Source organism: Hyperoodon ampullatus (assembly GCF_949752795.1).
Source record: "Hyperoodon ampullatus genome assembly, chromosome: 13".
In the NCBI taxonomy this organism is placed as follows: domain Eukaryota; kingdom Metazoa; phylum Chordata; class Mammalia; order Artiodactyla; family Ziphiidae; genus Hyperoodon; species Hyperoodon ampullatus.
The window spans coordinates 23,603,706-23,629,516 of record NC_136926.1 but is presented as its reverse complement, the minus strand read 5'-3'; the positions used below and the strand labels follow the sequence as shown (position 1 = coordinate 23,629,516).

Below are 25,811 nucleotides of genomic sequence, written 5' to 3'. Positions count from 1 at the left end.
GTAATGCTTTATGGGATTTGTAGTTCATCTGGATCTCAGCGCTCGTCGTTTTGAAGTATGGAAGTAACTGATGGCTTGCGCGTGAATCAGATCACCAAAAATCCAGATCACGGCAGCCCAAATAGTTGGTAAAATGTATTACCGAGTTTTTCTCCTCAATCATTTCTTGCTGATTGAATATTTTAAACTACAACACCCAGAAGCCCTCGCGCTTCTTCCACTTCCTCCTGCGCGGTCTCAGCTTTGATTCGCAAAGGTTTCTGGGAAGGGTGGACCGATACCCAAGGAAGGACTACGAATCCCAGCAAGCAGTTCGTGGCGTGAGGGCGCAGGAGGGGGAACTCAGAGCCGTTTGGCCCCGCGGAGCCAGGTACCTTCTTTGGCGGGACGTCGAGGGCGAGTGTCCTAACCCCCACGGGAGGGCTTGGGCTCTTCCATCGAAGTCCGCGAACCCCGCGGCGGGCCACACTATTAAACGGAATGCGGAGTGGATAGGGGAGCGAGGCCTGGGTGCCCGGTCCCAGGCTTGTCCCCCATCCTGTCTCCTCTGTCAGCCCCAAGTCCCGGGCTAGAGTTGGAGCCTGTGGCACAAATCGGGTCCCGGGGACTGAATCCCTCTGCCCAGCCTCAGGGGAAGTGGCGATTCTGCCCATGCTTCATGTTACCCTCATCCCTGGGTTTCGCAGCTGACAATCCTGGCTTGGAAGGCAGGAGACCTAGATCCACTCATTCTTTCTTGGGAATAGAAATAGCAAGGACTTTGGAGGACTAGGGCCGTCCAGCACATGTTTTCTAAGTGCCTCTGGGCCTTGCGCTGGGGACCCAGCGGTGAACAAGTCCCTGCCTTCATGGAGCGCCCATTCTACTGTGTATGGGTAGATGGGAAGGTGCAGTAATGACAAGTAATGCTTTGAAGAGCTGAAGAAAGGTTGATTGGGGAGGGGGTGGTGGTGGTAATATTTTAGACAAGGTGGGCCCCAGGGCGACACTTAACCCTAGACCTGAGTGAATAGTAGCCGTTCAAACAGGAAAATGTTGGTACAAAGGCCTTGAGGCTGCTCTATTCTGGGGTGTTTGAGGAGGAAAAAAGTAGAGTGGACTATGAAGTAGGCTCAGGTCAGCTCATATCTGGCCTTGTAACCCGTGGTAGAGTCTTATTTTTTCTAATTGCACTAGGAAGCCAATGAAGGGTGTGGATTAGAGTAGTGATCAGATTTGGGATGTATTTTTGGAGGTGGGACAAACAGAACAAACTGACAGATGCATGTAGGGCGTACAGGAAAGTGGACTCAAGAATGGCATCAAAGTTTTTACCTCAACAACTTAAAATCAACAGGGTGATCTTAAGTTCTGTTTGGCCACATTAAGTTTGAGCTGCCCCTTAGGCATCAAATGGAGAGGTCCAGAGGCTAATTGGGATTTGGATCTGGAGTTCAGAGGAGAGGCCTGAGCCAGAGATAAAAGTCATTGGCGTTCGTGTGGCATTGAAAACCAGGGACTGGATTCGAGACCTGGATCTGCCTCTGACTTGTAGAAGCAACAGTAATGCCTCGTTTGGGGACTGGGAGGAAAAACGTGAAATGCTCTATATCCACGATGCCGTTATTTTCTATTTGCAAAGCGTCCTGGTAGCCCTTTCGGGCAGGAAGTTGTGAAGCTTCTGGGAAAGAATACTTATATCTTGCTGACAACTTCCCAGATGAGAAGTTCAGAGGAGGGAGGAATTATTTTAAGTGAGATGGGTAGGGAAGACCACAGGGAGTTAAGGTGGAGCTTGTTTTATTTTTTTGCCTTTTTAGTTCATTCTCATTTTGGAGCAACAATTTTTAAAAAATCTAATTTTCTTTAGGCCATCGATTTCAACTTAGAAATTATTATTCTATACATAAATCTAGAAAAATAAGAAAAATGACCTTAACTTTCCCTTTGATTAATGTTTGAACTCAACTTGAACAAACTAAATTCCTTTAAACATTCAGCCCTATCTTCAGCTCAGTTACATTCCCTTACACATTTAATTCCACTTATACATTTAATATATTTGATTTTCTTTTTAAGTACTTCAGATATATAACCTAACAAGCATAATTTCCCCAGAATACTTAAACAGTTACTAGAAAATCTAATAAAATTAACCTTATAAATGTAATAAATTTTAATACTTTTAACAAACTTAGTCAAATTCTGTTTTGTCAACTTGTTATCAGTTGGGGGATTCAAAAAATACAGGCTCCATCTCTGACAAGAAATTAGGATATGGAGGGCACCCTTAGTAGCTTTTATAGCACCCCAGTGATTTTAATGTGCAGCCAGTGTTTCCAACCATTGCTAACCCCTCAACTTAGAATCACAAGTCTCATATCAATTACTGACAGATACTTTATCAATTACCTAACTACATATTTTAACTTTTATATTTTAAATTGGAATCACAGTGCTTTTCTGTTATATACTCAACATGTCAAATTCTTTTCAATGTGATACTTTTAAGCACCAGGTAGACACTGATTATTAATAAACTTAGGACAGGAACATTAGTACAATAATTGATTTAGTTTACTACCTCTGTTTTCAATTTTAAGCTTTCCTGGAGTGTGACAGGATGCTTAGCCAGTAAGAAAACACTTTTATCCTCTCTAACAAATTGTGCTTAGCATTCTCATCAAGTCGGGGTTACCATTTCAGCTTACTGAGGTGGTTCATAGTCTGACCAGTTTCTGACTGGGACACAGATTTGTGGACTGTGTCTACCCAGAGTGACTGCCTTCAGCAAAGGCTGCCTTTGGGATGCAGGGGATGAAGAGGTCAATGAACAGTGGAAGCTCAGTTCTCCAGGCTTTCATTTCTTGGGGGTACCTACTGGGGGTGGCTAGAGTCCCTGGTTAAAATGCAAATTTCTGAGCCCCTCTCCAGATCTGCTGAGCCAGAATTCCTGAGGATCTGATTCAGGAGACTTCATTTTTAATAAGCTCTTCACCAGGAGCAATGGAAAATTTTGAGGAGTTGTTTTGAGAGGGTTGATCTGATGCTGCCGAAGGGTGGGCTGAACTAAGGAGGCTGGTCCAGATGTGAAGCGGTGAGACCTGACTTGGGCAGTGGTAACAGAGAGTCACATGGTATTTGGAGCCCAGACTTGGCGGTGGGGGGAGAAGGGAAAGGCAGAGGTGTTTATATGAGTCAGGATATATGGTTCAAAAGCCTCTTTCAGACTATTTTTTGCCTTTCCTATTTGGAAACTCTGGCCTCTTGAGACCTCTACCTATCTGGTGAGAAACTGTCTCCATCCTGAAGCTCCTGGAGCCCAGATTTGGGTTCAGCTGACCTTCACTGGGCCAGGTCCACTTGGAATCAGGGCTTGTCCTATCAACCATCAGCCTGGACTGAGGGAAATGTTTACGCTAGATCCCTTTCAACACCACCCCTGGCCGGTTCATCCCAGGTGAGCCGGGTCACTGGAACCATCCATGGCAGCCTCCTAAGGAAGAAGGAATAGGGTTTATCCCTGCCTGACAAATTTCCCACTTTTTTGAAGGGAATTTTTTGGGGAAATTTTAAAGCTATACACACCAAAAGTAGAAACTTAGAAAAACAGAAAAACACAAAATGAAAAAAAAAAAATCCCGCACATCGTAATTTTATTCTCTAGACATAACTACAGTAAATATTTTGTGTCTTCTCCAGTCTTTGTATGTGTGTCTGTGTGTATATGTGTGTGTTGAGGTGGGAAGTTCTTTCTCCTTAAAAAAGTGGTATCATGTTATACATACTGTCGTGACAATGAGTCATTTTTCATTTACAATATGGGATGAACGTTTTGTCCCTGTAGGGAATTGTTCCCTTTGACTGATTCTTCTTTAACTGAAGTATAGTTGATGTATTACTTTGACTTGATTTTTAATGGCACCATTGAATAGGTTGGCTCACACCCTACCCTTGCTCCTTGCCAGTTGTGGGCTCCCTCTACCCAAAGTTATTTTTAGGGTAAAATGAGGATGGTAGGCTTTGTGCATCATCATTGAACCCCTTCCCCCACTCTACACAGGACCCTGAGTGGTCTGCCTGGCATGTGGTGAGCAATGGATAACCGTCAGCTCTTTTTACTCTTGGACATTTGGAGTTTGGTTTCAGGACAAGTTACATGGCAGTGCTCACCTTGGTACCTAGATCTTCGAGATGATCTCTGATCATTTCCTTGGAGGAAGTCCCTGTTGGATGCAGGCGCCCCTCCTTGGGACCCCCGGCACAGAGCTTGTTACCTATGACTGTTACTGAGGGTACATCTGTCGGCCACCCATCCCCAGCACATACTCAGCTCACGTTCTCGTGAGAGCATGGACTCTGTGTCATGAAGCGTGAACCCCAGTCTGGCAGAGAGGAAGTGCTCAGTGTGTTTGGCTGGTGAATGAATGACTGAAAAGGGAACCATGGAACTTTAGGGTTGTGCATATGTGAGTGGGAGGGGGGCCCTCCTTTGACTTGACTCAGGAGAGTTTTCGGTTGTGGGGCACTTTGTACCTGTGGCCATCACAAATTGTAAAGTGATTTAGTTTCTCCATTCATGTATTTCACTGTATTAGTTAGCTGTTGCTGCATAACAAATTACCCTAGAATTTAGTGACTTTCCGATGGTCGGGAATTTGGGAGTGGTGTAGCTGGGTGGTTCTGGCTCAGAGTCTCCCACAAGGTTGCAGTCAAGCTGTCATCCAGGGCTGCCCTCCTCTGAAGGCTTGACCGGGGCTGGACAGTCTGCTTCCAAGCTCACTCACTTGGCTGTTAGCAGGAGGTCTCAGTTCCTTGCCATGTGGGCCTCCCTACTGGGCTGCTCACAGTATGGTAGCTGGCTTCCCCCCAGAAGAAGTGATCAGAGAAAGGGAGACACCAGGATGGAAGCCACGTTGTCTTATAACCTGATCTTGGGGGTGACATACCATCCTTCTGCTCTCTTCTCTTAGTCACAGAGACCAACCCTGATACGCTTTGGAACGGGAGACACAAAGTGCAGACACCAGGAGGTGGGGTCATTGGGTGCCACAGAGGCTGGCTGCCACGTCCACAGATGTGCATTAAGCAGCACTGGCTTGCCAGACACTCTGGCAAACACCTAGCATGCATGACTCAATTCTCACAGTACTCTTGTGAAAAGTATTATTACCCCCGACTTCCAGATGAGGCTCAGGGGTAGGTAGTTTGACGAGAGTATCACAGCCTGCGAGTGGCAGGGTTGGGATTCAGGCCTGGGTGTGTGGCTATACAGTAAGGACTGTCTTGTGGGTCCTGTGTGACTTCAGGCAAACTCCCTCCTTCTCTGTTCCTCAGTCTGTCATCTCCCCCCTTAGACCAGCATTTCTCCAAGTATGGTCTGTGGACTCTGCATCAGGGCCTCCTTAGACCCTACCCCTGTCCCAGACCTGCTGAGTTAAGAAATCGCTGTGGGTGGAGTCCCCACTGCCTTATATTGCTGAGAGTGAATAGTATACTTTACTTCAAGAAGTGAACACATGAACGAGGTCAGGATGAGAAAGCTGCGTGGTTGCTACAAAACCCTGGGGCATCTGAGGGAGACCCTTAACATATCAGGGCTCCTATCAGGGGAGACATCTGGATCTTCCTGGCACTTCTGTTGGAGCTGGGTCCTGAGCAGGCAGTCTGCAGGCCACCTGCATGGGCCAGGTCCGATGCCACCGACTCCAGACGGCGGGCATATGTGGCGCTGGGACATTGCCATGTTCCTAGTGGGCGTGCAGTAAAGCCATCCTCTGGCTGAGGCTTGCTGTTCACCTGGGGTCTGGTGGTGCCATAACTAGAAGAAATGACAGGTAAGCTCGAGGGCAGCATGTGGTGAGCACAAGTCCTGTATAATTACAGCATGCATCCCAGCCCCTGGCCATGGCTGAGCTGTTGGCTTATTCTAGCCTTGTGCCAAAGCCAGCTCTGTACCTGAGACACACGTGATGAAAGCAACCAAGAATATCAGTGAAGCACAGATGTCTGCCTTGAGCCAGCCTCACGGTGGAGCGGTGGGGTGGGGAGAAAATGGGTCCCGGGTCAGCCAGGCCTCAGTGTGAATGCTGGCTCCGGTGTGCCTTGGCACGCCTGGTGAGGGCTCCACAGGAGGTGCACGGGGCCCCTCAGCACCACTGGCCCACCCACAGCACTCAGGTTGATGAGAAATCTTCCTTATCAGTGTCTCTCCCAGTCGAGGCTTTGAGCAAAGTAGGAGTGAGTGTTTCTGAACCTGTTTCCTCATCTGTGAGATGGATGCCTTGATATCTACTCCGAGGGTCTGTGAGGATTAAATAAGAGAATGCCTAGCACACAGGAGTCAAATCTGATTCTCCTTTCTTCCTTCTTCCACCCCACAGCAACTCAACTCGTTGGTCATCTTTTCCTTGAGCCCGGAGGCCTGCAGTCAGGTGCCGTGGGCTCGCCGGGAGTGGTCTAAGTCGGTAGTGGGGGCCCTGCTGGAGACAGAAGCCCTGCAGGGAGGGCGGGGGTGGCAGAGACCTGCTTTCAGGGGCCTTACATGTCTCTCTTCTCGTCCCCGTCCTTGTCCCCAGATTCAGGCTTGTGGAGAAGAGGGTCGGTGAACAAAGGGTGGGAGGCCTTGGGCTCCACGGGTGGCTCCCTCGCTTATTCCACCAGCAGTTCTGCGTTTGATCCTCTGTTCTGGGTGGTGCAGTTGGACAGACAGACAGAACTCTCTGCCCTCGTGGAGCCTGTATTCTATTGGAGAGGCAGCTCTCGTGACAGTAAATCAGTGTGTGAGACGAGCTATGGAAAATAGAGCAGGTGGTGAGGGGGCAGATGTGTTTGCTGCTGTGACTTTGGCTACAATTTTAAATCAAGTGGTCAGGACGTGCTGAGGGTAGGAGGGGAGTGAGCCTCCCAGGGGATGATGGCAACAGCAGTAACGGCCTCCATTCTCTGTGGTGGTAAATTCACAGCAGCGGCGGGGTCCCTGTTTTGTAGCTAAAGTCAGACTCCGGGAGGTGAAATAACTTTCTAGTGGTGGAGCTAGAATTTGAACCCAGGCCTGTGTGACCTCAGAGGGTGGTCCCACTGGCCTTGCCCTCTGCCCCGCGCCCATGAGGAGCCACCCTGTCACCTGGCGAAGCTTCAGGGAGCCAGCAGATGCTGTTGCCACCGTGGACCTGGTCTCTGGGAGTGGGTGGATGGCACTGCCTGTGTTCCTGGTGAGGGAGTGGGGCGGGATGGTCCTGTGTTCCGGACAGGACCTCGCTCACACGCTGCAGAGCGCGCCAGCCTCAGAGGACGAGGATGAATCACGGCAGAGAGGGCCAGCTTAGTCAGCACCCCATGCTGGTGTCTGGGTGCCGTAGAGACGTCCGGCTGTCCCCATTCCCCTTTCCCTGACCTCCCACTCAGGGCTGCCAAGTGCGGTGGTGCAGGTTGTGCCTTGTGCAAGGACGCCTGGCTGCGAGGTGAGGCAGAGTGAAATACACTCTGCTTGCCAAGTTGTGTGTCTGGCCCGGCGCTGTATCTGTCCAGAGGATTCTGCAGCCGCATATTTTGCTAATGTGTGCCAGGGCACTGGAGCGAGAGGGAGTTGGGTCAGGAGCTCTAGAACTTCACACCTGGGTGATGCCTGGGTGAGGTCACCTTGCTGGAGGCCAGCTCCTAACCAGGGACAGGGCCTCTGCCTCCATGGCGTCAGGCCTGTGAAGGAGGCCGGAAGTGCTGGCCCCTCTAGAGGAGGCAGAGCTGGCCCGCTCTGCTCCCTTGACACCGTTCCCGGGCATTGGGGGCTCTGCAGAGCTGCTGTGCAGGCAGAGGTCTTAGCCTGCCAAAGGGGCTGAGGTTCAGTCCCACCCCTGCCTTGTGCTGTGTGCTTTGGACAACTCAGTTCCCCTTTCCTGGCCTCCCTTGCCTCATCTGTAATATGGAGCAGCTGACCACAGAGGTCACTTGGGCACTGATATCCTGTTCCTTGTTCTGAGTCTCAGTTTTCTGAAATACAGGCTTTTGGAGGCTAATAATAATGATGGTGATGACGGCCAACGTTTCTGGAGGGCCTCCTGTGGGCCAGGCTCTGTGCTAAGTGACACACGTGTGTGTGTGTGTGTGCCCTTAGAGATCACCTGGTCTAGCTGCCTGCCTCCCACTTCACATGTGGGGAAACTGAGGCCTAGAGAGGGCAAGTGACAGAGCCACATCCTCACCTGGCAGAGCTGGGACTAGACACAAGTCCATTGACCCGTCCCGGACGGCTGAGCCCTTCCCTGTGCCAGATGAGGGGTGGCCAGGGTGGGCAGAGGGAGGCACAGGTGGGCAGCGTGGCCACGATGGCCCTCAGCTGAGGCTGGTGTGCCCCCCATGGTTTGTGCATGTGAGAGAGAGGGGAAAACACGAATACACACGCTCACACAGACACACACAGCCCAGCCCCGAGGGGCTCATCATTTGAATCAGTGTTGCTGGGCAGGTTGGGAGAAGGGCACGTGATCTTCATTTCCTGGTGGTTTGGTGGGAGACCTGCTTTGCCCTTCCTGGATGTGTGATCTGGGGCACCTCACTGCACCTCTCTGGGCCTCAGTTTCCTCAATCATAAATGAGGTTGTAATACATACCTCTTGGGGTTTAAAGGGGGCACGTGGTCCTGGGGGTGTAGTGAGTAAAGGAAAGCTGTCATCAGTATGACTTGTTGCGAGGCGACTTTCAGAAGTGATGAGGAGTGTGGGGACTCTAGAGCCATCCTGCCTGTGTTCTAAGCCCAGCTCGGCTGCTTTCTAGCAGCATGATCTTGGCTGAGTCACTTCACTTCTTGGAGCCTCAGTGCCCTCATCTGAAACCTCACAGGTTGTCCTGAGGATTAAGTGAGATGATGCATTATAAAGCTTTTAGCCCAGTGCTGGCACATAGTAGGTATTTAGTGCATCAAATATTACATAGCATTTATTGTACACTTGCTCAATGCCAGACATTATTAGTGTCATTTGTACTGCTGTTACTCTTTTATTAATAATTCATTTGGATTCAAACTTCTGTGTGCTGCTCCCTAAGCAATCAGCCAACCCGTTGGACCCACCGCCCCCTATTCCTACAGTGAAAGTAGAGGCCTGGAGAGGTCCAAGTCACACAGCTGGCTTCCCAGTGCCCTGTGTGGTTTTGCCCAGCTAAGTCTGCTGCAGAGCCACTGTTCCTTATCAGTCTCCTGGAGGAACACCCCTCCCACTGCCCCTCCCGTACCCTCCCCTCCCCTCCCCTCCCCTTTATGCTCCAGAGCCAGCGGCTCCTCTGAGCTTCAGCCTTCGTGAATGGCTTCCTTAAGCACTCGGCTGTTAAACGTTCATCTCTTACAATTTCAGTCCAATTCCTATAAGTTTATTGGCAAGACGGGGTGTATTAGAGCTGCCAAATTTAATATATCAAGTCCGCATGTCTGGGATGCGGTTTCTCAGCAGTAATGGGAGAAGAGGGGTTTTATACGTTTTCATTTTGAATGACTGTTCCTGATCCCATTACAGCCCTTGACTTAATGGCCGCTGTCTCTGCCGCAGGAGCGGCTTTCTCCATCCCTCGCCTGGCTGCCTGGACTGTCCAGGGGCTTGTTTGTCTCTGTGTCTCTCCCCATTCTCTTCTTCCCAACATGTATTCCCCCATCTCTCTGCCCTGTGGGTCAGGTCTCAGCTTTAACTTTATTTGCCAGATTCTGAGAGTCTGGGGCTTTTGCCACTGGCCTGGGCTGCTACCTCGTGACCTTGGGGAAGTCACTTTTCTTCCTCCTCTTGGCCTCAGGAACCTGCTTTGGGAAATGAGGGGTCAGACTATAGGACCTGAAAGGTGAGAGGCTATTCTGGGCTCAGCCTTTGCAGATCCCACCTGGTGGCCCTGAGTGGACCCATTTGTCCTCTGGTCTTGTGACACCAAACGGGGACCCAAGGGCTGGCCTTGAGTCATGGCTACAGATCTCCTGGGTCAGGAGTGGCAGCTGTGGTCACCAGGACTGAGGGGTCTTAAGTGTCTGAAGACCCTGAAACGTTCTCATTTCCCTCTGTGATTGCCACCTAAGTGTTTAGCTGATCTCCTTGGGAAGCTGTGTGCATTTCTGCCTGAGCCCTCTGGCTTCTCTAAGCCTTAAGCTGGCTGTGGAAGAGAGGACAGACACCAGCAGCGGGATTTTAGGGCACCTGGGTTTGCCTTCTGCTTACCAGCTGTGTGACCTTGGGCAAATCGCTTCCTCTCTGTGAACCCCAGTTGTCCCATAAGGACAATGGGAATTAACTCATTGTTGAATAACAAATATTGGGTTGCCTACTCTGTACCGTGCACCACTTTGGGGGCTGGGGCTTTGTAAATTTTATGTAGAAAAATAAAGTGTGAGTGTCCTAAAAACAACAACAACAACAACAACAAAACACAAAAACATCCCAGCCCACATGGATTTATATTCCTTTTGAAGGAAAGAAAAATATAATAAACATAACAAGTAACTTATTACTTCAAAGGTGATAACAGTGAAGCAGGGAATGGGGAAAGCTAAGTGGAGGGTTCTGCAATTTTATATAAAGTGGTCATGGGAGATTACTGAGAAGGTAGTATTTGAGCAAAGATTGAAGGAGTCAAGTGAGCAAGCAGGGCAGGTGTGCGGGGGGAGCATCCCGGCAGAGGGAACAGCAGGTGCAAACAGCGGGAGGTGGGCGTGTGCCTGGCGTGTGCCTGGCGCATGTGAGGAGCAGAGAGGGGGGCTGTGCGGCCAGCATGGAGGAACAGGAGAGGGGACGTCAGAGGTGGTGGTGGGGGCTGTCCAGAGTGGGTGAGGTGGTGTTTCTCCAGCCTGGCTGCAGACAAGAATTCCCTGGGGCGCATTAAAACATGCTGATGCCCAGGCCTCACCCACTGTGTTTCTGCTTTAACCGACCTGGGGTGGAAGCTGGGCGTCAGAACTGTTAAAGGACCCCTCTGGAATGAGGCCTCTCAGGCCATAAGCATCTGCCCGGGTAGCCCCTCATGGGCTGTTGTGGAGTTCCTACGAGCTGGTGTGGGTAAGTAAGTAGAGCCTTCCTGACGTGGCACAGGCCTGGCCCCCGGGCGTGCTCAGGCAGGGTGGTGGCGTTTCCTCTGCGCTCTGACCCAGCGCCCTGTGACTTCCCAGGCAGCGGCAGCACCCGGTGGGGGTGACCATGGGGAAGCGTTACTTCTGCGACTACTGCGACCGCTCCTTCCAGGACAACCTCCACAACCGCAAGAAGCACCTGAACGGGCTGCAGCACCTCAAGGCCAAGAAGCTCTGGTACGACATGTTCCGAGGTGGGTGCTGCCGGCCTGGCGGCCGGGCTGACGGAGCCCTGTTCTCCAGTCTTTCTTATCATCAGACAGGGAAGCGCTGCAGGCCAGCGACAGTGCTGGTCTGAGCTCTTTGAGGAGCAAAAGAGAGGAGGCCTGGGTTGCTGGCCCCTGGGGCAGACGGGCCCTCAGAGGGGCAGGTGGAAGGCAAGCTCCTTTCCCCGCAATCCTGACTGAGGGCTCCGTTCTCTGACGCCTTGCCAGGCTCTGGGGACACTGCGGCCATAAAGAAGGCCTCTCTAAGGAGCTAAAGTCTGGGCCCATGGCTGAAAAGTAAGGAAAAGCCAGTGCTCCATCCTGGGCAGAGGGCAAAGCGCCAGCTGCTCTCGGAGCCGAAGAGAGGATGAGAAGGAGCATGGTAGGGGCCGAGGCTGGCCACAGGGCCAGGGCCAGATCGTGCAGGCCTGCAGAGGCCATGGTAAGGGGGATGGGCAGAGGGCAGCCTTTGAAGGGCTGTGGGCAATAGCCACCATGACCGGAGCTACATTTGATAGCGATGGCCGACTGCTGCCTGAGCAGGGGGCGCAGTAAATGGCTGTCGAATGACTGAGCTGCTTCTGGGAAAGGCTTATGAGACAAAGGAATTAAGGCCATAAGCACCTGGCACAGGGCCTGGCACCCAGGAGCACTCGCTGGAGGGGAGCTGCTGCTGCTCTGCTGTCTTTAGACACACACTGAGCAGTAGTGAGAGAGGCGCCAGGAGCTGGACAAATGGAGGGGGACTGTGGCAGTGGGGTGGGGTGACCAGGAGCTCCTGGAATGAGCCGGGGCAGGGCCGGGGCTCCATGAGCTGGGGAGCAGGATTCCAGGACAGGACCCAGAGGCTGGAAGGAAGGAGCTGAGTCCCAGCAGCTCGGAAGGGGAGACAGAGAGTTCCCTGGTCTGTGACTCAGATTCAGGTCACTCACATTTTATTGAGTGCCTGCTGTATGCCAGGTGCCTTCCATGGTCTGTCATTTGCTTTTCTCAGTAACTCTGTAAGGCAGCAGATCTAAACCCTTTGAGTTAGGATCACCTAGAGACCTTAAAATAAAAAACACTGATCCCCTGACCCCCATCCCCAGAGGCAGGTTTGGGCTGGGGTCTAGGCTTGGGTGAGGGAGGGTGGCCAAGCCACTCAGCAGACCAGGCGCGGCTATGGTTGCAAGGGGCTGGGAGTGGGGGCAGAGGGGAATTCAGGGGCAGAGGGGTCTCCCAGGTGCCTCAGAGGCCTCTGAACCTGGTGTCAGGCAGAGGCTCCCTGTACCCCAAATCTAGTAGGGGCTGTGATCTGGCGTGGTGCTAGGCCTCAAGGTTATCCTGGTGTTTGTTCCTAGTCCCAGACTTTCAGCCAAGAACCCTGGGCCCGTGGTTACAGGGTTGATTGGAAGAGGGCTATAGAATAGATGAAACAGTGGGTGCCACAAACCCCTTCTCAGGGTTCCCAGCATTCGCTCACATCCCCAGCCACATCCAGTCCTTAAAACAGCACTTCAAGGGAAGCTGGGCAGGCCAGGGAGCCCCACTTACAGGTGGTGACTTAGAAATCCAGAGCCGTGGATCACCTCACCCTGGTCCCCAAGCTGACATATGAGCTCTTTCCCCTTCCTTGGGAGGCTTCCCCAGGGCTCCAGCTCACGTGCACAACCGCACAGCACAGTCTCTGCAAGGGCACAGGGTACCCCGCCTCAGCTAGGACTTGAGACCTGCTCTGCTCCCGGCTTCGTGGCCTTGGACAAGTCCCTTAACCCTCAGAGGGATGATGATCCATCTGCCTTGGTCAGGACAGGCATGGGCCCTGGAGCTGGGCTGCCTGATGTCAGTCCCAACGTGTCACTCACTAGAACTGTAGCCCTAATTTTGCCATGTGTAAAACAGCTGTAATAGCCATACCCCCCCTCCCAGGGATGTGACGGGGCTCAGTAATCTCCTGATGACTGTATGGCACGTAAGGACTTACTAAGTAAGAACGATGCTTATGGGTCCACAAAAGGATTGGCCTTGGACCCTTTATCTTATGGCTCATTCATTCAGCCAACACTTGGTGAGCGCTTAGCGTGTCCTTGGCTCCCAGAGAGCCTCTGAAGACTTAAAGGTGAATAAAACAGGGCCCCTCTCCTGTGTAACCTCACACCCCATTACAACAGTGTGTTCTGGGTGGAACCCCTGTCCCGCCCAGGCCTCCAAGCCCTGCTGGCCTGTCCCTCCAAGCTCCAGCCACACTGACCACCACAAGTACTGTCCCCTCTGCAGGCATGCCTTTCCTGCTGTCCTCCCCACCCCAGACAGTCCTCCGGGACGCCCTCTCCAACCCCTGGGCCAGGTCAGGTCATTTGGCTGCATGCTGGCTGTTTACCCCGTTTATATCCACATGGATTAGTGTGACTATTGGAGTGGAAGGAAGGACCAGGTCTGACTTGTTCTCCACTAAATCCTCATCCTGGCGCAGCGACTGGCACACAGGACGTGCTCAGTAAATGTTTGTTAGATGAATATCTCAATGAACGAGCAAACAAACCCAGGGCAGCCGGGCAGCTGTTAATTTGGGGAGCTGAAGCGAGAAGGACCAATGGGGTCAGATCCTGAAGAGCCTTGAACGCCAGGCGGAGGAGCAGGGCCTGTGGCTGGGGGTTCTCAATCCTGGGTGCACTTCAGAATCACTAAGGAGCTTTTAACAATTCTCATGCCCTCCCCTTAGATGAATTACAACAGAACCTGAGAAAGATGGGCTTGGGCTGTGTATACTTTAAAAGCTGCCAAGTGATTCGCCATGTGGCTGGAGTTGAGAACAACCAGCCAGATGCTGGGCAGCCTGGAACTCTTCTCCCATACTGAGTCACCCCACCAGGGCCTCTTGTCTAAGACTCAGACTCAGCCCCATTTCCAGTTTAGCTGTCCTACCCCAGTGGGGCCCTGGGCAATGTCCACACGCCCTCCACCAGCCCTCCTCCCCAGGGAAAGCCTCTGGCACCAGCTGGGTGGGCTGAGTCTGACAAGTCCAGTGCTGACCCTCTCCCCACGCTGCTGGCCCCACCCACGCTCCTGCAGGCCGCCCTGGGAGTGAGTCCTCTGATAGCTAACTCTCGACCCCAGCAGCCCAGCCCTGAGGAAGTGAGGAGCCCCCCTCAGAGTCGGCTACTCACCAGCCACCAGGAAATCAGCAACTGCACAGGAAAGGGTGGGAGCTTGAGACGCACAGGCCAGGGTTCAAACCTGGCACTGCCACTTCCTATGTGTGTGCCCCCTTTCCCTATGTGAACCTCAGTTTTTCTGTCTGCAAAATGGGGATGTTCATGTAAATGGTGGGTTTATGAGGAGGAAATGGAGTAAGAACTGCTCCCGTTTGTTGAGCATCCACTTCAGAGGCTCTCAGCCCTGGCTGCACGTTAGCATCACCCGGGGACCGTGGTGCTGAAGCCGTTCCCAGGCCCACTTTCCCACAATTCTAACATGGGACCTCCTCTGCCCAGTGCTCTCTCCATCTGTTATCTTATTAAATGTTGACAGCAGCCCTACCAGGTGAGAATTTCCCTCCCATTTTACGTATGGGGAAACTGAGACTTGGAGAGAGTTCACCTACCAGTCAGGGCTCATTAATGGAGAGCCCACCTAACCCCTCACTCCATTCGGACGTGGTCTAGAGAGTATTCAATTGGAAATGCTTGGTACCTGCCCCAGCTGGGAAGTCTGACTTGAGGGCTAAGTAGGAATTTAGTGGTGAGGTCTCCATCTTGGAGTAACCAGCAGAGATGTGTTTGATTTCCGAATAAATTTAGAAAAGAAACAAGAAAGTGTAACAGAAAATCTAAACAAAGAAGAACAGAGGGCCCAGGGGGCTCTTAGAGTGAAGGTCAGAAACACCAGGGGAATTATTTTGACTCGGTGACTTTGGAATCCAGTGAAAAGGAATGGCTAACACCATGAAATGAAGCATAGAAGTCAGAAGTCAGGTGGGATAAGGCTTCCAACAGCCATTAGACTTCTGAGGTGGAAGTCATGGTGACATTTGGAGGATGTAGTCCTGTGTACCTGGACTCAGTAGCCCATGGTCTTTCCTTTACCCCAGCGGCCTCTAGAAAAGGCAGCAGATGGACAGGTAAAGTGCACAGCCCAGACCTGGCCTCTCCTTCCTCCAGGGCGACATGAGGGCCTCTGAGTCAGGGCACCTTCCTCACTCGTCTCACTCACAGATTTTGACTGATTGATTCCTTGCCCACCAAGGAGCATACAAGATTTAAACTGTACCTATATGATGAAGATAAAAGTAGGAAAAATCGGAGGAAACCGGGGTTAAGGTTCATATCCAGAAAGATTGCCAGGAAGTCCTGTTGAGGCCGGTGGCTAGTGTGAGAGGGGAACAGACGGAGATGGGGTACAGCCTTGGCCATGGAGCGATGCCTGGGCCCTGGGGTTTACTGGTGGGCTTTTTAGGTTTTTATTTTGAAATAATTAAAGAGAGTCTCAGGAAGTTGCAAAGACAATACAGAGAAGTCTTCTTCTGGTACCAGGACTTAAAAAAACAAAAAAACACAAAAAAACCTCCCAATATGATCTACTGTGCAAAGTTGAGAGTCTCTGACCTCAAACCTGGTCCTGGCCTTTGGCTGGGTCTAGGTGGGGTGGGTGGGGCTGAGGTCACCTGAAGCTCAGATCCCTCTGCCTAGCATCCCTACCTGTGGTCATCCCCCCTTACACTCCTCCGTGGATGAGGACCTCTTTCCTTCCCTGATCTCGGTGGTAGGAAGTGCCTGTGTGCAGCTCAAGTCTGAACCCGGATCCTCTCTCCTCGCAGATGCAGCTGCCATCTTGCTGGATGAGCAGAACAAGCGGCCCTGCAGGAAGTTTCTACTGACAGGTAAAGTGTTCTACTCTGTTCAGGTCCCCCTAGGGACCAGCATGCCCTGTCTGGTCTGCTTGGACTTCTGCACAGCCTCCCCCCACCCTCCCGCCTGAGCCCGCTTTGTGGCCTTGGTGCATCAGCTGGCTTGACACAGTCAACAGGGGCCTTCCCAGGGGTTGTGCTTTATGACATCCAGGGCTTGGTCCTCAGCTCTTCAGACCTAGAATGTGATTTTATCAGCTTACCCAGAACAAGCAAGGGCGGGGAGACTACAAGTAAATCCAGGAGATACTAATGGGTGTAATAGACTGACTGATTAAGTTAGCCTGGGAGCCTGACCTCCACTGTGCCCTCCCTCCCAGCAGGCAGGGCTGGAGACAGGAACAGGCCTGACAGTGCTGAGAAGCTTCAGGGTTAGAACAAAGGACGCTGGGTGTTGATTTTACTGCTTAGTATGTAGCTAATAAAGATGCATATAGTTTAGAGACAAAAACCTCAGTAAGTGAAGGAGCCAAAGGCAGATGAAAATAAGGGTAGGAAAAATAAGACAAGGCCAGGAGAATGCTTAGTCTCCTCCATGCTTGCCTTGAGGTCCTGTATACTCTAAGAGTTTGGCCTTGAGTTTCCTAGCTGCCAAGGCAAAGAGGAAAACCATGATGATTAACATGGTGTAAAAGGGAGCTTAGCACCAGGGAGAGGTACTGCCGTTGGCCTAGGAGAGCGGGGTGAATGGCCATGCTGCCCTCAGGAGACCATGCTGCCCCTAGAATGGGCACCAGGCCTGCGAATCAGGGGCTGCCATTCCCCGTGGGCTGCACCTTGATGTGAACACACTGCTGGTAGGCAAGGCTGTCTTAGGACACCTCTAGTCTCCTATTATTATTTTTTTATTATTTATTTATTTATTTATTTTTGGCTGCTTTGGGTCTTTGTTGCTGTGCGCAGGCTTTCTCTAGTTCCGGCGAGCAGGGGCCACTCTTTCATTGTTGTGTGCAGGCTTCTCACTACGGTGGCTTCTCTTGTTGCGGAACACGGGCTGTAGGCACGTGGGCTTCAGTAGTTGTGGCACACGGGCTCAGTAGTTGTGGCTCACGGGCTCTAGAGCACAGGCTCAGTAGTTGTGGCACACGGGATTAGTTGCTCTGCGGCATGTGGGATCTTCCCGGACCAGGGCTTGAACCCACGTCCCCTGCGTTGGCAGGCGGATTCTTAACCACTGCACCACCAGAGAAGCCCTATTTTTTTTTGTAATTTTTATTGGAGTGTAGTTGATTTACAGTGTTGTGTTACTCCAGGTGTACAGCAAAGTGAATCAGTTACACATATACATATATCCACTCTTTTCTTTTTTATTTTATTTTATTTATTTATTTATTTATTTTGCGGTACGCGGGCCTCTCACTGTTGTGGCCTCTCCCGTTGCGGAGCACAGGCTCCGGAAGCGCAGGCTCAGCGGCCATGGCTCAGAGGCCCAGCCGCTCCGCGGCATGTGGGATCTTCCCGGACCAGGGCACGAACCTGTGTCCCCTGCATCGGCAGGTGGACTCTCAACCACTGTGCCACCAGGGAAGCCCTCTTTTTTTTTTTTTAGATTCTTTTCCCATATAGGCCATTACAGAGTATTGAGTAGAGTTCCCTGTGCTATACAGCAGGTTCTTATTAGTTATCTATTTTATCTATAGTAGTGTGGATATGTCAGTCCCAATCTCCCAATTTATCCCTTCTCCCCCTAGTCTCCTGTTATTTTGAGAAACATTTTGGTCTCCCCAGTTGAGATTTGGAAAGCCAACCTGGACTTTGGTACCTCCTTGACAAAGCTGCCATTAAAGCCTTTCTGGGGCACAGTCCAGCTACTTGTGACCTCCCCCCCCCCCCGCCATGGGCAGGGGGCAGCAAGGGGGGGCATGAGGAAGCAGAACTCTCTCAGGGACCCACTCATAGTTAGTCGGGGCTGCGGGCCAGGACAAGGGGAGGTAACAGGAGACAAGCCTGCAGAGGCTTATGGAACCCAATCATGAAAGGCTTCAGTGGACTTTGGTCCCCGGCCAGGAAAGGGCTGTGAGCAGGGCCTAGTGGACCAGACAAGCCGTGCCGGCTGCTCTTATGACTGGGCCAGAGAGAGTCCAGCTTCTTCCTCAGGGCTGGAGTTGCTACTCCTTAGTCCCTAACACCCTGCCCCTAAAACTCTGGTGGCCCCTCATCAGGCTGCCCTTCAGCTCAATGGTAGGAGTCCATCCCAGGCAGCAAGTGACTCTCTCCTCCCGTTGCAGGCCAGTGCGACTTTGGCTCCAACTGCAGATTTTCCCACATGTCAGAGCGAGACCTGCAGGAGCTGAGTATGCAGGTGGAGGGTGCGTTTCACTGGGACCCTGGGCTGGGCAGGGGTGGGTGCTGGGGGGATGTAGGGGAATTCTGCCCTGTGTCTCCCCACTTCCCCCTCTTTTGTGGCTGCCATGTGGGGTAGGCTGAGGGCTATCCAGGGCGTCAGGAACTGCTTTCAAACCACCCCAGGCATGAGTGGGGAAGGAGCCAGGGAGCCCCCATCCATGTGCCCAGCTGGGTTTAAAGTGACACGCATGGCTTCCTGTCCAGGAGTCCCAAGGGTGTGCCTCAGCCCCACCTGGGCCCTGCTAGCCTGGCATTCATTCATGTACACCCACCCGCCCTTCCTCAATCAGGCAATGTGTTTGGAGCCCCTATTTGGCCCCTGGCAGATCCCCCACTGCACTCTGGGGACAAGGGGATAAAGAGAGCACCTTCCCTGCCCTCAGGATGCTCAGGCCTGGGGACTACAGGGAAGGGCAAGTTCAGCTTCCCTCTGGAAACTGGCATGTCTGCCTTTGGGAAATTCACTTCCTACTGCTCCAATTAGAGATAAGGAAATTCCCACTTAGATGGTCTTTATAGATCTTCGCATACAGCCCCTCATTGAATGGATGGAGAAACTGAGCCTCACGTGAGCCCCCGTCCAGTGCGGTTCCTCTGTCCACATGGCCTCGGGCAGCCAGCGAGCGTCTGAGGTGGCCTGGCCTTCGCCCTTATCCACCAATAGGCCTCACTCCCCTCTGACCAGTCAGACCCTGTGGGCAGTGCCCTGCCCTGGGGATCTGATGACAGTGTAGCTGCAGCCCTGCCACAAACACAGGTTTCTAGGAGCTTTCCCAGGGTGGAAGTGAGGCCTTATGGGCCAGGCCAGTGAGTCCTGGTGGCAGCTGTATCTCCAGCTCTTCCAGCCATTGTGTCTCAGAGCCATTGGCCCGTGGCGGGAGAGCGCAGGCTTTGCCTGTTCTGCAGCCCACGCTGCCTCCCTGACCCCAGGTTTGGACCCCTCCTGAGGACCAGGCTCTCAACTGTCCTGTGTCCAACTCCACAAAGCTTGGGAGGCAGCCAGTGTTTTGTCTTCACTTCATGGGGAAGCAGAGTGAGGCCCAGAGGGGCTACCTGGGGAGGTGGCTGTAGGATGGGGACAGGCCAGAGGACCTGCTCCTGGCCTCCCAGCCTGTGCCCGCCCCCCCGCCTCTGGAAGGTTCCAGCTGCTTTGTGAGAGTGTGGGGTTCAGATGGGGGTGAGTATGCCCCTCAGTTGCCTGTCTCTCTATCCCCACAGAGGAGAGGTGGGCCAGGGAGTGGCCACTAGACGTCACCGAGCTCCCTGAGGTCCACGTGGAGGACTGGCTGGAGAAGAGAGCCCAGCGGCTGAGCTCGGCCCCAAGCAGCAGGTACAGGCCCCGTGGGTCCCCTTCTCCCATGCCCTCCAGGAGCAAGACACCAGCCAGCTTGCCCTTGTCTCCACAAACTGCCCAGGGACCAGACACGGGCGCCCCCAAAGGACTCCTCAGGTGGGGGCCACATCGGGAGCTCTTAGGTCCCCAGGCCCTGGCCAGAGGCTGAAGGGCACTTGCCTGAAGGTTCCTGTGCCTAGGCCTCATCCCCCTGCCTTGGTGGAGTCTGCAGTGGCTGAAGGGAGGAGGTGGCCAAGCCAGCTTGACTCCACATCACCAAGTCCATTGCCAGAGGGAGAGGCCTGACTGTGGTTACTGAGGCCCCAGAAAGCCAGTCACCACACTGTCCCCTCTGGGCCCTGCCAGATAGGCATGGTTGCTCCGACCCTGCATAAGAGGAAGTGAGGCTCATGGGATGATGTGACTTGTCCAAGGGCACACAGCTCGGAGCAGGCACAGCTGGGTTGCACAGGCATGTGACAGGCTTTGTCATTGTCCCACTGCCTCCTCGAGGAGGGGGCTGGGGTGGGGCTGGCCCAGCTACTGCCTGGGCCCAGCACTCAGGATGCTCAGAAGTGGACAGGGTACCCTTTACCCCTTGTATGGGGAGCACCCTGGGTCAGGAGCCCACAGGTGTGTGCTGCGTGCTGTCCCAGGTTCTCTTCAAGGTCACAGCCAAGACCAAAGCCAGGGCTCCTGGGGTCTTCTACCAGGTATTGAAAGAGAGAGAAGGGAGGAAAAGGGCTAAAGGATGTGCCTGTGAGCTGCCTGACTTGGTAAAGTCACCCCGTGCCGGGCTGCCTCCTTTTCCGTACTGCACTGGGACCTGGTGGCCTCATGGGACAGCAGCCTGGCTGGGACAGTCTGTGGGGTGAGGCCTTCCCTTAAGGCTCCGCCAGGAGATGAGGGCCAAGCTTCTTGCCTTCTCCATGCCTCAGTGAGGAGAGTTTGTTAAACTATTTTAAAATTAACTTTAATTGTTTTTAAATCTGTGCCCAGTTTGTCCCCCGACCTTGAAAATATATAGTACAGTCATGACTCCTGTGTTGGAGTGTGACGCCCCTTCCGTCTGGTCATGTCAGAAGTGGTTGTGATCTTGGTAGTGTGGGCGCCTCCCTCAGGACTGGTCCAGGGACCCATGTCCTGCACCCCAGGCTCAGGGCTGAGGCCACTCAGAGAACTCTGGGGGCTTCCCCGCTCCCCCGCTCCCTGGACCCAGCTGCCTTCCCGCTCCGCCACTGTGGTTCCTCTGCTAGGAGTGAGCCCCAGAGGCCTGGGCACCCCCTGGGCTTGTGCCGAGGGCTCAGGGAGACCCTGTGGCTGGGCTGAGGGGGCGTGGGGGTGGGTAGAGATGGGTGCCCTGAGGTCCCTTCCTAGGGACAGATGTGTCCCTGTGCTCTCTAAGGCAGTGTGCCTGTGACCATGAGACTCAGAGGACTAGGGGACAAGATGGAGAAACTGAGGCTGAATGACGGGCCCAGAGTCGCAGGAAGAGTGGTGACCACGTGATAATCAGGTGTGTTGGTGCCGTCGTGTGCCCGGCACTCAGCCCCGGCCTTTAGGGGGATTGGTGCCCCCGGTTTGTAGCTGAGGAATCTCTTCCCCTCCAGGAGGTTGTGACTGCCTTGGTCACACACCTGCTACCCTTGGCAGTACTCAGCTGTCACTTGAGAGAGAGCTTAGGTCCCTGCCCTGGCTTTGGACCCTGGGCCACTTCTGTGACCAGGTCTAGGGCTGGCCAAGGGCCAGTGCAGTGGTTGGCCACTGCAGCCGGAAGTCTGCAGTGGTAGTGGCAGTGGCAGTAGCCGGCTGCTGGGATGGCAGTGACTTGTTTCTGGAATAGAGCTTGCCGCTGGGGACCACCCTAGGCTGAACCCTATCCCCCGGGCTCCTCTCCTGCTGACCACCCAACCTGGCCCCTTCCAGGGGACCTGCTTTTCCACTTGTTCTCTGTGCCTTTGCACCTGTCCACCTGCCTCCTGGGGGCTTGGAGCCAAAATGAATGACTGTCTGGGCAGAGCAGGCCAGTCCAGCCTTGAGAAAAGGGGGTTGTTAGGAGGGAGGTGACCATTTATCATTGCTTTTTCCATCACAGCCTTGGTCTTCCTCAGCCCTCTCCCCTCAGGTTGGTCTCATGAAAAATGATACCCACACCCTGCGGCCCACAGGCTTTGGGCTCTGCCCTTACGTCCCTGGCCCCCACTCCACAGGGTCGCGGAGGTGGATTAGAGCCAGGAGGCTGCCTCTCTCTGTCCCCTGAGTCTCCTACCATCAAGGCAGCCCTGTGGCAACAGTGCCCTCTCTGCCCTTCACCCACCTTGGCTCTCCTAGATGTCACGGCAGCCCCTCCTGGTCTCCTACCTGCCTCTGCTCCTCCAGTCCATCCTCCACACAACAGCCCCAACCAGCTTCTAGAACACTCCCTGGCCCCGGCCCTGCTGAAACCCTCCTGGGCTTCCTCCCCGTCGGGTGGACCCGGACTCCGCAGCCCAGTTTGCAGGGCCCTGGAGAACTTCCCTGCCGCCTCCAGGGCCCTTGAGGGTCACCTTCTCACCTCTCCCATCTGGCCTCTTTGTCAATCTCGCCGGATGCTTGGCAGCTGGTTAGGTGTGGTGGGCGTTGCTGATTTCGGGGCACCTTGTGCACACTGTTTCCTCTGCCTGGAACTGCCCCACCACCACCACGTCTGCCTGGCAAATTCAGACTCATCCTTCAGGCTTTAGCTGAGACATCTCCCCTTTCTCCCCTTCCACCCCCGGGCCTCCCCGTCACGGCCCTAAGCTCACACTGTCATCAGCCTGGCGCAGACCCAGGACATGTTGGCTGCATGAGAGAGCATTCGGGGGAGCAGGGTCCCGGCCTGGAGGACTATTCCTGAGTATTAGTGCCGTTGGCACCTCGTGGGGACGGGTCTGGTGGCCCCTCTTCCTCTCTGGGTGTCTGTGTCCTTCCCCCAGGACACAGGGCAGAGACGGCTGCCTGGCCCACCTGGGGCCACCCAGACCCGAGGGCTCTGACCTTACAGGCTGAGCGGAGCCCTCAAGGTGAGCTGGGCTAACCGTCCTTGTAAAGGGGAGATGGAGGCTCAATGGGGCCCCAGCCTGGTGCATTGTCCCACCCCCGTGCCCCAGCAGACTGACCCTGAGGCACCTGCTGGGAGCAGACAGTAGGGAGAGGGAGGGGCCAGCCTCAGGTGAGCAGGCTGATCCCTGCGAGGCCAGTGCTCGCCCCTGCTTTCCACTGTTGGCTCTTCAGATTGTGACTTTATCCGTCTTAATCTTCCCCTTTGCACCCCTCTCAGGGCTGGTGCTACTGTTCTGGCCCAGGTGCCTCCCTAAGACTCTCTCCTTCTAATTAGGACCATAGCTGGGGACAGGTGAAAGAGAGCTGCCCTGTCCCTGTGACGGGGCAGACAGGCCAAGAGAGAAGCCACGAGCACAGTCCTGCACACCTGTGTCCCCATCTGCTCCGTGCAGGCTGGAGGGGTGTGCTCCAAGGCCTTGGGGCCCGCATGTCTGAGGCCCAGGGAACGCACCCTTCTCCTGGCGGGAGGCCTCAGCTGCACGGGAGTCTGCCCCGTGTCCTAGAGGAAGAGCCTGAGACTCACAAGAAGGGGCTCCCCGATGGATCACACCCTCTCTGAGGAGAACTGAGATCACCCCAGCCCCACGGGGAGTCGGGGCTTGGCTGGCAGCCGGGGCTCTCCCTTCCAGCAACTGCGGAGCCTCCCTCCATTCCCACCCTTCTCTGCGCCTGGTGGAGTTTATAAAATCTCCTCTGCACCATAAATCATGCTGGGAGCCGCTTTCTGTGCTTTCCAGTGGGCAGCAGGCAGCCGAGCAGGGATTCCCCTGTCCTCGCGCCACGGGAGGCCCCAGAGGCTGCACTGGGGCTGTCTGAAGCCCTTGCTCTGGGTCTGACAGCAGGTCAGGCCCGGGAGGGGTGGCTGGTCGAGGCTTCAAACCTCTCAGTGGGCCTGGGACGCTCCCGTCCTGCAGAGGCCTGGCCACTGGGCCCCCGAGCCTGCCAGGGCCTCACCTTCACTGAAAGTGGGGCCTGGGGGTGGGCTGGGCTGGGGGCAGAAGCATGAAGGGCCAACATCTGGGGCCCACGTGTAGGTGGCATTCCGGCCTCTCATCCCCGATTCTAGACTGTGTCACTTGGGCCCGTGACTGATTCCATGCACCTCAGTTGCCTCATCTATAAAATGGGGCTCAGTAAGGATTCTTGAAGTTCCTCTCAGCCGTGCTGTCTGGCCCAGAGTAGTATCCAAGCAGTAATAGCACTCAGCATGGCTGTTTGTCATCAGCAAACACTCACTGGGTGGCTCCCTGTGCCAGGCCTGGCTCTGGGCACTGCGGGAGCAGATGGACGCCACCCCATCCCCTGGTCTCTCCCCCTTGGAGAGCTCCAGTCCTACAGGGGCGACGTGAGCTCCCAAGTGAGTTCAAGGTAGCCTGAGGGGCAGAGCAGCCCTGGAGCGGCAGCCTGAGTGGGGGTCGAGTCCAGAAGGATCGGCATGTGGAGCAGTTGGTGGGGAGGCTGCCTTTGTGCCTCAGCGGCTCCCTTAGGACACGCCACCCCGGGCTGAGCACACAGGGTGGGTGCTTCAGATAGGCCCCGGGCCTTAGGAGGTGGCTCCGGGGGGCGGTGGACCTTAAGGGGAAGGGGAGTAAGTAGCATGAGAAATGAGGCTTTTAAAAATTTTTTAGACAATATTTTTTTCTCATTTCAAAGGCTTGCGTGCTTGAAAAACTTTCTTGAAAAGTGTAAAGAAGTAAAAAAAAATCACCCATAATTGCACCACTCAGATAGAACCACTGTTAACATTTTGCTGTCTTCCAGGTTTTTTTTATGCATTTATATATGCTATATATCTTTAAACAAAAATAGTATCATGCTATATACATTATTTTATAAGCTGCTTTTTCTCCCTACTCACACAGTAGTACATCATGACACCTTTCCTCGTCAGTGCATATAAGTTTGCCTTAATTCTCACGCAGGCTGCATAGCATTCTCTGCTGTGGACGTGCATATATATTTAATCAGTCCCCCACAGGTGGACACTTAGGTTATTTCCATTTCTTATAGCTCAGTCTCTGCCCACAGCCCCCCTCTTTCCTTGGGCTCAATCCTAGAGGTGAGGTGGCTGGCTCAAAGGGTCAAAGGCGTGTTTCTGAGACTCTGCCTTCCATACAGGTGATACAGGCAGCTGCCCCTGTCCACAGCTGGGGTGGTGGGGAGGGTGAGCTGGAGGGGGGTGCCCCCGCCTGGGCCTGGGCTGTGCTCCACACTAATTCTCTGTTCTTCTCTTTCCCTCTAGGGCTGAACCCATCAGAGCCACCGTCTTCCAGTACCCGGTGGGCTGGCCACCAGTCCAGGAGCTTCCTCCATCCCTGCGGGCACCCCCGCCTGGGGGCTGGCCCCTGCAGTCCAGCGTCCAGTGGGGCTGAGTCCCTTATCCCTGCCTCGTCAGCCCTCCAATCAGCCACAATCAAGATAAGGGCTTGTACGGGGGACACCCAGGCCCCCTCCTGCTGCACCCCATGGAGCATCTGAAACTAAAGACTGGGCCTGGCCTGGCCTCTCTGAGGACTAAGCGTCCTCCCCAACCAGGTGCAGCCCTGGTCCTGGCTCTGAGCCAGGCAACTCCACCACCCCCACCCCAATGGGACATCTTGAGAAGACTTCCTTCCAGATGTTTATAAAGTCTGTCACCACCATTGCGCGGCTGCTCTTGCCCCTTGCCTGGCGCCCTCAGCTCCGTGCTCTGGCCTTGGGTCAGATGATGGGCAGGGCTGGAGTGAGGTGAGGTCCTCTCCAGGGTGACCGGTGCTTGTTGCCCTTCTCCCTTGGGGGCCGGCAGAGGCTCAGCACAGCCGGGCAGGGGGCAGCCAGCATGGCTGTGACTCGCCCAGGTGAGCAGTAGCCCCAGATCTGGGGAGGGGAGCTGAGGACTCAGTC

General features: G+C 54.1%; 1 protein-coding gene across 2 annotated transcripts; it reads left to right on the top strand.

Moving 5' to 3' along the window:
- The first annotated feature begins 337 nt into the window (after nt 1-337).
- ZMAT5 (zinc finger matrin-type 5) lies at nt 338-25,561 on the top strand. Of its 2 annotated transcripts, XM_079717735.1 has the most exons (6): nt 338-370; nt 11,114-11,268; nt 16,076-16,138; nt 18,394-18,474; nt 19,730-19,841; nt 25,171-25,561. In XM_079717735.1, exons 2-6 carry the CDS (start codon nt 11,142-11,144, stop codon nt 25,298-25,300), a joined length of 513 nt encoding a protein of 170 aa, XP_079573861.1. In that variant the 5' UTR covers nt 338-370; nt 11,114-11,141; the 3' UTR covers nt 25,301-25,561. The 2 variants fall into 2 exon arrangements, with proteins under 2 accessions (XP_079573861.1, XP_079573862.1); XM_079717736.1 differs by lacking the exons at nt 18,394-18,474; nt 19,730-19,841.
- The last annotated feature ends 250 nt before the right edge of the window (nt 25,562-25,811 follow it).